Source organism: Perognathus longimembris, chromosome 2 (assembly GCF_023159225.1).
Source record: "Perognathus longimembris pacificus isolate PPM17 chromosome 2, ASM2315922v1, whole genome shotgun sequence".
Lineage (NCBI taxonomy): Eukaryota > Metazoa > Chordata > Mammalia > Rodentia > Heteromyidae > Perognathus > Perognathus longimembris.
The window spans coordinates 110,863,756-110,874,685 of NC_063162.1; the positions used below are offsets into that span (position 1 = coordinate 110,863,756).

The 10,930-nt window shown below is 39.8% G+C and overlaps 1 protein-coding gene across 1 annotated transcript; it reads left to right on the top strand.

Annotated features, from left to right (window-relative positions):
- Nucleotides 1-8,593: 8,593 nt before the first annotated feature.
- Nucleotides 8,594-10,316, top strand: LOC125345353 (SUMO-activating enzyme subunit 2-like). Its single transcript, XM_048337565.1, is given in 4 exon segments — nucleotides 8,594-9,278; nucleotides 9,281-9,542; nucleotides 9,544-9,649; nucleotides 9,651-10,316. Coding segments are annotated over 4 exon segments (1,719 nt in total).
- Nucleotides 10,317-10,930: the final 614 nt, after the last annotated feature.

The window sequence follows — 10,930 nt, forward strand, 5'->3', positions numbered from 1 at the left end:
AATTTCATTCTGGCCAATTTCACAAGTCAAATATGTGAGATTAAATGCAAGAGTACTATAAAACAATCCTTTTTGTGGTAGAAGGAGGTGGCTGAAGAAAAAGAGAATTAATATCTGCAATGTTTAATGCTATTAGCTTTCACCATTTGAGTCTGTTTTATTTACTACCTGAGTATTATTTTTAAAAAGATGTTTTAAACAGGAAGTAACTGAAGCATTAAAAGATTGCAAAACTTGGCCAACATCACCAAAAAATATATCACCACCATTCCCATCAAGATAAAGAAATTAGATTTTACTTTTACTGAAATTATAATTTGGTCAAAGAATAAACCACTTGATTGGTCAGACAGCTCCTTCTTTGGAATTTTGATTTGTGGATGCTTTTCCCCTGTTTTAGTGCTAAGGTTTGCATTTGGTGCTTCATTCTTGCTAGACAGGAGTTCTGGCATTGAGGCATGCCTCAGCTCTTTTTTTTTTTGTCTCAGCTCTTTTTATGCTTTAGTTATTTCTTGGACACAATCTTGCATTTTTGCTGATCTGAACCATGATTCTCCCATTTATGCCTCTGGCATAGCTGGGATGACAAGTGTTAGGTACCATTCCTCTCTTGTTAATTAAGAGAAAATCATTCTAGCTTTTTGCTGGGTCTAGCCTCAAAGCTTATTCTTCCTGGTCTCACCTCCTGAGTCACTACTATTGTCCATGTGCACCACTATGCTTTCTATCATTACCTCTCCAAAACCAGAATTAGGATGCCTTTGATATACTGATGAAATGTCTATGAAATATCTCTGATATTTCTTGTAGTGTTCCAACTGGCAGAAGTTTAGTTATGCTCTTCTATTAGCCAAAGTATCTTTGTCTTATTTCACCTCTTCTATGTAGATCAGAACCTCACAGGGATTCCAGCTGGGGGACCCCATGCTAACTAACGCCACATGAACTGCCTTTGCAGGCTGATTGCTGGACTGCTGTATCCACGGTGGAACACTGTGCTATTGGTGATAATCCTTTTAGCCCCAGAAACCAAAGCTGGCTGAAATCTGGAGGAGGAGGATGTTGTTTGGGAAGAGTTTAGTTATGATGAGGAATGCTGGAGGCATCTGTGTCGAGGTGAGGAAGGATGTATACTCTCCCTGGATTCAGTAGGATCATACTCTGAATTTTTTATTGAGTTCTGGATCTCTTCAAATAACTGGGATAAGTCAACATAATTATCCAAAGGAGAAATAGGGGAGGAGGTGGTGATAGGAGTCAGTGGTGAGACCAGATTCAACATTTAATTAGGAGTGGCAGGACAATAAATCAATTCTGCCTGAGACTGTTTACCAAAAAGATGTCTATGGATCATTTGCATGAAGTGCTGGGTATTGTCTAATTTACCCTTCAGGGATTATTTTATTCTTTAGGGGTATGGATTTCTATTGAAATGCTACATGAAATGCTGACATTCAATATCTACCTCTAGTCACAGCCCTATAGTCATGTACTTTTCAGTAATAGATGTTAAGAGAATAAAAACAGAAGCAGAGTCAGGATCCATGTTGAATCAATGGTGTAAGTGAGTGGTCACAACAGGAGAAAGTAATAGGATTGATTCACGTTGTGTATAAAATAAAACAGCTGTGCCTGAAGTGCTTCAAGTTAGAAGATGTATACAAAGAGCTGTATTACAAATATAGGCTTTCCTCCAAGAAACTGGGACATAGCCAGCTCATATCATTGCCTTAGAATTAGAAATCTACTGAAAATTCAGAGTTTCTGCATGAAAATGCTAAGTAGAGGCTTATACTAGATACATTTCACTACTGTAACGAATTATCACAATCCCCATACCTGTAAATAGCATAGATGCATTCTCTCCCAATTTGCAAGGACACTGGTTCAAAAACACATATAGTGTTGGCAGAGCTTTGCTTCCTGTGGAGACTAGAGAACCAGCCATTTCTTGCTTCCGTTTCTGGTGCTTACCCGTACCACTTGACTTATGGCTATGTCCTCTAACCTCAGTGTTTTTAAATAGCCTTCATTTCCGTGTGTTCCTAACTTCTCTTTATCTCTCTTTTATAAGTATATGTGTGATTGTATGTAGCATATAACTAAGTAATGTGGAATAAGATGTTGACTTAAACATGTCAGCAAACATCCCTTTGTGCAGTAAGAAAACATTTGCAGTTTATACATGTTAGAATCTGGTATCTGTAGAATGTTTTTCAGCTTATTGTAGGACCTATGATCTATCTATTGTCTTGAAAAAATTATAATAGGTCACATGTTCAACCAAAATCCTCATTCAATAGCTTATAAGTAGAAAATCACAAAACAGTTTTATAAAAGAAAAAAAATACACTGAGGCCGAGCATAGTGGTGTATACCAGGAATCTCTGCTCCTGAAGATATATAGGTAGGAGAATCACAGTCCAAAGTCATTCCTGGGGATAAGAAACACCCAGGAGAGAGAGAGAGAGAGGGAGGAGGGAGGGAGGGAACGAGGAAGGGAGGGAGGGAGGGAAAGAGGAAGGGAGAGAGGGAGGGAGGGAGGAAAGGAGGAAGGAAGGAAGGAAAAAAGGAAGGAAGGAAGGAAGGAAGGAAGGAAGGAAGGAAGGAAGGAAGGAAGGAAAGAAGGAAGGAAGAAAAGGAGGGAAGGAGGGAGGGAGAGCAATCAAGAAGGAAAGAAAAAGAGAAAGAAAGAAAGAAAGGGATACTAAAGAAACAAAGGGATGAAAGCAACTGCCCCCAATTCTACGGATTGTCACCACTGAGAATCTTCTGGAATTGCTTCAAAGATTCTTCCTCTCTTTTGTCAGCCAGCCCAAGAAAAATGAGTTTCAACTTTTAGTCTGTAGGTACTTTTGAGTGGGGCCTACAATTTCTCAGGAGGGTGTGATTCCATTCTGTTTTGATAATACACCATAATATTTGTAACAACCAACAAGCAAATCATTACAGTGTGCCATGATACTTTAAAAACATATCATTACACCAAAATAGATGTTACCAGAGCCTTACACTATTCATGATGAATGGCTGTTCCATAGCTGGTACAGAGTATGTGTTCTAGTATCTCTTTGTTGACTTGACTTGGACAGCTCAGATTGCTATATAGAAGTATGGGTAGACCAGGTAACTTATTAGCAGAAATTTATTCCGCACTGTTCTGAAAACTAGGAAATTCAAGATGAAAGATTTGATATATTTGATGTATTAGATGACCTCTTTTTTGGTTCATAAAGGGATCCTTCCCCAAAAGTCTTACACAATAGAAGGGGAGATAAGTACAGTACTGTAATCTCATATATGATGGCTCTGAACTCTGAACTAGTCTCCCTACAAAGGAATATATATATATGTATATATATACATATATACATATATATATATATATATATATATATATATATATATAATCACTTTGGGGTTAGGAATCCAGCTATAGATTTGGAGGGACACAAAAAATTAGATTACAGCATCTCCTAACAATTTAGAGTTTAAATAAGCTACATGAAAATAGTTTTCACATCTGACAAGAACTGCAATAATTATATATGGCATATTACAGGTTATGTATTGTTTTCAGTACTGTTATTGGCAGCATTAGTAGGGCCTATTTATTTATTTAATGATGTGGGGATTAAATCCAGAGCCATATTCATACCAGTCAAGCACTTATCATTGAGCTACATCTTCCTTCTTAATAATATACTTTTATAGAGTAAGGATAAATAGATTCAGTGATTTAAAAGCAGATGGGACAAAACAGTAGAGGGAATAACCTTTTTTTGATAATGAAAAACATACAGGAAACTTAGAATGAGCAAGACAAAAAATACATGTCAAATCACGAGAAGAAAGTTTGAAGCAAATTACTACATTTATCTTTCTTGTACTTCATGTAAGACACATGTATGGGTGACATAGATTCAAGTTGACCATATTGTCAAAATTATCACATTCTTTAAAAATAAAAAATCAGGTTGTAACACCTTTCACATATAGAGGTTTCTAGATCGTGTGAATGTCTTCTGAGGTTTGTAAGGGGCTTGAGCTTGGGGTCTGGTCACCTGTGGCTCCCTGTGGTTCCTATTTATTGCTTCTCCTCAAACTTTCCATTTCCTTCAGGTCTTTCTACCTATGACTCCCTCCTGCCTTTTCTCTCAAGTTACCCAAAATAGAATATAGCCCTCTTTTAAGTGGGTGTTGAGGATGAGCTGTCTACTAGTTAGAAGAGGAACAGAGAGACAATCAGTACCCAAGAAATAACACTGCCAGACTGAGCAGCAGAGCTTAACACATACACTAGATAGTGTCCTTTTGTAAATGTGAAGTTATTTCTGCATTTGGAAATTACACACTGTTTTTCCTACTGGATCATCAGATTCTTTTTGAGATTACAGTATCTCAGTAATTTGTGCATTTCTTAACAGGATGCTGACTTTCTTTACTGTTTCATTTCAAGCTATTTTCTCTTGTCTAGGAAAAATATGAGAGGTGCTTTTTTCCACAGGCTAAATGGCCCAAGGTAATGAACTAATCACATCTGAAAATAATACCTTTTCTATCCTCTTTACATTTCAGAATTCTTTAATATATTTGATAGATGCTCTTTAAGAACAGTGGTACTCCATGAATTTTCAAAATATAAAGTGAGTACATTATTTCCTTATTATTCTAAATCAGAAGGAAAAGGCATTATTAGTTCAGAATTCAGTAACCAGATCCTCATCCACCTTTTGAACTTAGAAGTCTTGTTTTAATGTTGACAGAAAACAAGGCCAAATCAATGATCCCAGATTTCTGCTCTGGACTAGTGTCTTCTTTCTCAAGTGAGAATAAACATAAGAAAAAAATAATAAAAACAAAACTATGGTAACTGTGACTGAGTGCTAAATTGACAGTGAGTAAGTTGAATTCAATTCAGCTCTGTCAACACTTGAACTGATATATGTCCATATCAAGCCAGGCTGTTTAAAAAGCAAACTCCTTATGCAGTCATCCCGGTGGTGTTGAGAGGTCAATGACAGCCTCCAAGAGCACACAGCAGAGACTTTAGAAATATTAATGAGTAGGATTTCTATATATATGGAGATTTACCTAGTAGCTTTTTAAATAGTGGAGAAACATTTTTAAAAAGCTTCTGTGAGTTTCTCTCAGTCTCTGTTTCTGTCTCTTTCTCTCTCTCCTCTCTTCTTGAGTTCAATCGTGATCAACTCAATTCATCTGCGTTATACTTCCCATCACAGCCTGTTCACTTCAATCAGGTATGCTGTAGAGGCCACACCCAAGGAATACATCGGTAAAACTGTGGTAGGACTAAATTTGAATTCTCTGACATTTGTGAAAATATAATTTTATTGCTATTTTAAGGTGTTGTACAGAAGGGATACCATTTCATAAGTCAGGTAAGGAACTCATTTTTCAGACAATGACACCTCTTCTTCGGCTTTCCCCTCATTTCCCTCTCCTGGCCCTGCCCACAAGTTGCATAGTTCATTTTCCACATAGTGGATACTGAACATCACCGTGATTGCATTTGTTCACATTCCCTCTATTCTAGGGCTCCATTTGCCTACTTAAAATTTAAAAAAAGAGCAACTAAAACACTTACCTTTTTTTAAAAAAAATTAATAGCTTCTGCAAAGCTAAAAACAATCCCCATCCCATTCCCCTCCCCACCAAAAAAATCTCAGAGCAACTAAAACACTTATCCAAAGAAATAGCTGCCATTTTGTACTTGACACTAAGCTTTCCTCCTGCTTTTTGTTGTTGGTGGTGGTTATGGACCTAGGGTTTGAACTCAGGGCCTGGGCACTGTTCCTGAGCTTCTTTTTGCTCAAGGTTAGTGCACTACCATTGAAACACAGCTCAACTTCGTTTTGTGGGTTGTTTTTGTTTTGTTGTTGTTGTTTTTTTTGTGAGTTTGTTTTCTTTCTTTGTTTTTTATTTATTTATTTTTATTTTTATTTTTATTTTATTTATTTTTAAAAACATTTTTATTATCAAACTGATGTACAGAGAGGTTACATTTTCATACGTTAGGCAATGGATACATTACTTGTCCTGTTTGTTACCTCGTCCCTCATACCCTCCCTCCCTCCTGCCCCTTTCCCTTTCCCCCCATGAGGTGTTCAGTTCACTTACACCAAACAACTATGCAAGTATTGCTTTTGTAGTTGTTTTTCTTTTTTTACCCTGTGTCTCTCAATTTTGGTATTCCCTTTCAATTTCCTAGTTCTAATACCAGTATACACGGTTTCCAATATACTCAGATAAGATTACAGAGATAATGTAGGTACAACCACAGAAAGGTGATACAAGAACATCATCAATAGTAGAAGCTACAGATACACATGGGACATTGAAAGTAGTTACAATGTGATATAACAATCGTTTCCATAACATGGAGTTCATTTCACTTAGCATCATCTTATGTGGTCATGAGGGTATAGCTATTGGGCTCTTGTGATCCTCTGCTGTGACTTGCCTAAACCTGTACTAATTATTCCCAATAAGGGAGACCATAGAGTCCATGTTTCTTTGGGTCTGGATCACTTCACTTAGTATAATTTTTTCCAAGTCCTTCCATTTCCTTACAAATGAGGCAATGTCATTCTTTCTGATAGCAGCATAAAATTCCATTGTGCATATGTACCACATTTTCCTGATCCATTCGTCTACTGAGGGGCATCTGGGTTGGTTCCAGATTCTAGCTATGACAAATTGCCCTGCGATGAACATTGTTGTGCTGGTGGCTTTACTGTGATTTTGTTTGTGTTCTTTTGGATAGATACCCAAAAGTGGGGCTGCTGGGTCATAGGGGAGTTCTATATTTAGCCTTCTGAGGAATCTCCATACTTCTTGCCAGAGTGGCTGAACCAGTTTACATTCCCACCAACAATGAAGTAGGGTTCTCTGTTGGCCACATCCCCTCCAACAATTGTTGTTGTTAGTTTTCTTGATATAGGACATTCTTACTGGGGTGAGATGGAATCTCAATGTTGTATTGATTTGCATTTCTTTTATGGCCAGTGACATAGAGCACTTTTTCATATATCTCTTGGTCATTCTCATTTCCTCATCAGAGAAGTCTCTTTGTAAGTCTTTAGCCCACTTGATGAGGGGGCTATTGGTTCTTTGCGGTTTTGTTTTGGAGGAAGGTAATTTTTTTAGTTCTACATATATTTTAGATATGAGGCCTTTGTCTGTTGACTGGCCGGTAAAGAATTCTACAAGGCCTTCAAAACAGAATTCACACCAATATTTCTCAAAATCTTCAATGAAATTGAAAGAGAATGTTCACTACCAGACTCATTCTATGAAGCCAGTATAACCCTCATCCCAAAACCAGGCAGGGACTCATCATGGAAAGAAGACTATAGATCGATTTCCCTGTTGAACATAAACACAAAAAATTCTCAACAAAATTCTGGCCAATCGACTTCAACAGGTCATCAAAAAAATCATATACCACAATCAAACTGGATTCATCCCAGGGATGCAAAGTGGGTTTAATATACACAAGTCAATTAATGTAATCCACCACATCAACCGGAGCAAGGTAAAGAACCACATGGCTTTATCTCTGGATGCGGAAAAAGCGTTCCTCAAAATCCAGTATCCATTTATGCTAAAAGCCCTGGAAAAACTGGGATTCCAGGGAACATTCCTGAATATAATCAAGGCAGTTTTTGACTAACCAACAGCAAGCATAACTCTAAATGGTGAAAAACTAAAACCATTCCCTTTAAAATCAGGAACAAGGCAGGGATGTCCATTCTCTCCCCTGCTCTTCAACATAGTACTAGAATTCCTAGCCAGAGCAATTAGGCAAGAAGAAAATATAAAGGGGATCCAAATAGGAAAAGATGAAGTTAAACTTTCTCTCTTTGCAGATGACATGATCCTATGCCTAAAGAACCCCATAGACTCTACCCCCAAGCTACTAGAGCTGATCCAAAACTTTGGCAAAGTTGCAGGATATAAAATAAACCCTCAAAAATGAACGGCCTTTCTCTATGCTAACGACCCAAAGACTGAGGCTGAAATCAGGAAAGCAACTCCTTTTGCAATAGCCCCCCAAAACATAAAATGCTTAGGAATAACCTTAACCAAAGAAGTGAAAGACCTCTTTGATGAGAACTTTAAAAGCTTAAAAAACAAAATTAAGTCAGAACTAAGGAAATGGAAAAACCTCCCTTCCTTCCTTCCTTCCTTCCTTCCTTCCTTCCTTCCTTCCTTCCTTCCTTCCTTCCTTCCTTCCTTCCTTCCTTCCTTCCTTCCTTCCTTCCTTCCTTCCTTCCTTTTTCTTTTGTGCCACTCCTGGGCCTTGGACTCGGCCTGAGCACTGTCCCTGGCCTCTTCTTGCTCAAGGCTAGCACTCTGCCACTTGAGCCACAGCATCCCCTCTGGCCATTTTCTATATATGTGGTGCTTGGGAATCGAAGCCAGGGCTTCATGTATATGAGCCAAGCACTCTTGCCACTTCCGCTGACCGGTAGCCGCACTGCGCAGGACCGGAAGCCGCTTTGCCCTTCCCCTGCCAGCTTCCAAGGTGGTGGTGGCTGCGTTCTACCGGCCTCTTGGACGTCCTGCCATGGCCCTGTCTTCGTGGGAGTTGTCCTGGGAGCTGGCTGAGGCGGTAGCCTTGGGCCGTGTGTTGATGGTGGGCGATGGCGGCATAGGCTGCGAGCTCCTCAATTACCTGCTGCTCACCGGCTTCTCCCACATCAATCTGATTGATCTGGATACAGTCCATGGCAGCAACCTCAACCGGCAGTTTTTGTTTCAAAAGAGGCATGTCAGGAGATCAAAAGCACAGGTTGTCAAAGAAAGTGTACTTCAGGTTTATCGGAAAGCCAATATTGTAGTTCACCACGACAGCATCTTGAACCCTGACTATAACGTGAAGTTTTTTCGGCAGTTTATATTGGTTATGAATGCACTAGCTATCAGAGCTGCCCGAAACCATGTTAACAGGATGTGTCTGGCAGCCGATGTTCCTCTGATTGAAAGCAGAACTGCCGGTTATCTTGGCCAAGTAACTACTATAAAAAAGGGTGTGACTGAGTGTTATGAGTGTCATCCCAAGGTGACCCAGAGAACCTTCCCAGGCTGCATGATCTGGAACACGCCCTCAGAGCCCATCCACTACATCGTCGGGGCAAAGTATTTATTCAACCAATTGTTTGGAGAAGAAGACGCTGATCAAGAAGTGTCACCTGACAGAGCTGACCCTGAAGCTGCCTGGAAACCGGCAGAAGCCGAAGCCAGAGCCTGCGCCTCCAGGATGGTGACATTAAGCGCAACTCCTCTAAGGAATGGGCCAAGTCCACTGGATATGATCCGGTGAAACTGTTCACCAAGCTTTTTAAGGATGATATCCGGTATCTCTTGTCAATGGATAAGCTGTGGCGCAAGAGGAAACCTCCGGTTCCATTGGATTGGGAGGAAGTACAATGTCAAGGAGAAGAAACTCGTGCCTCAGATCAACAGAATGAATCCCAGTTAGGTCTGAAAGACCAGCAAGTTCTAGATGTAAAGAGCTCTGAAAGTCTTCTCCAAGAGCGTTGAGACCTTGAGAGTGCATTTAGCAGAAAAGGGGGATGGAGCCAAGCTCATATGGGATAAGGATGACCCATCTGCCATGGACTTTTGTCACCTCAGTTACAAATCTCCACATGCATATTTTCAGCAAGAATATGAAGAGCAGATTTGATATAAAATCAATGGCTGGAAACATTATACCTGCCATCGCTACTACTAATTCAGTCATTACTGGACTGATAGTGTTGGAAGGATTGAAGATTTTATCCGGAAAAATAGACCAGTGTAGAACCATTTTTTTTTTTTTTAATAAGCAGCCAAACCCAATGAAGAAGCTCCTGGTGCCTTGTGCGCTGGATCCACCCAACTCCAATTGCTACGTGTGCGCCAGCAAGCCAGAGGTGATGGTGCACCTCAATGTCCAAAAAGTGTCCGTCCTCACCTTGCAGGACAAGATAGTGAAAGAAAAATTTGCTGTGGTGGTACCAGATGTCCAAATTGAAGATGGCAAAGGAACCATCTTGATATCTTCAGAAGAAAGTGAGACTAAAGCTAATAACCATAAAAAGCTGTCCGAATTTGGAATTAGAAATGGCAGCCGCCTTCAAGCAGATAACTTCCTCCAGGACTACCCGTTGTTCATCAATGTCCTGCACAGCGAAGACCTACGACAGGATGTCGACTTCGAAGTTGTGGGTGATGCCCCAGAAAAAGTGGGTCCCAAGCCAGCCGAAGATCCTCCACAGCACAAGAGCAAGATGACGTGCTCATAGGAGGAGAGGACGTGCAAGTGGAAGTTGGCTGAGGAGAGGTCACGGGTGGAGACGGCTGAAGAGCTGGATGAAGTCATCGCCTTAGACAGAGCCCTGAGCCTTCCTAATTCATCTGGGCAGAGCCAGGTAGGTTGCTTCCTCCTCTGTTCAAAAGGCGAAACATCAACTTGCAGCAGGGGTCTGCTCCCTTTGAAAGCCTTCCTTTTGCTAGAACTTTAGAAACCTTGCAGTATGCTCTATGGAAAGTAGGAATATAGTTTCAAAATCCTGGGAACAAAACCACACAGTGCATGTCGCCTTTGTACTGTAAATACCCGTAGTTATCATGTAACAGGTTAAAAATATTGTGGCTTAGTCAAGTTGATACCTGGTTATAAATATTATGCTTTTATTTTTGGCTAGAAGAGTTATTTTTAGCCTATATATGTGATCATTTTCATACTCTTAAACTGATACAGATTCAGGGGAAGTATCAAGTGCTATGCATTGAGACTTGTTTTGAAATGTTAACTGGCACTATGTATATTGGTGTAAAACAGCATTCATTTGCCCAGGTTTTCAGTTCATACTGCCTGGTATGTCTGCAGTTTTGTGTATCGTTAAGAGTTTCAGGT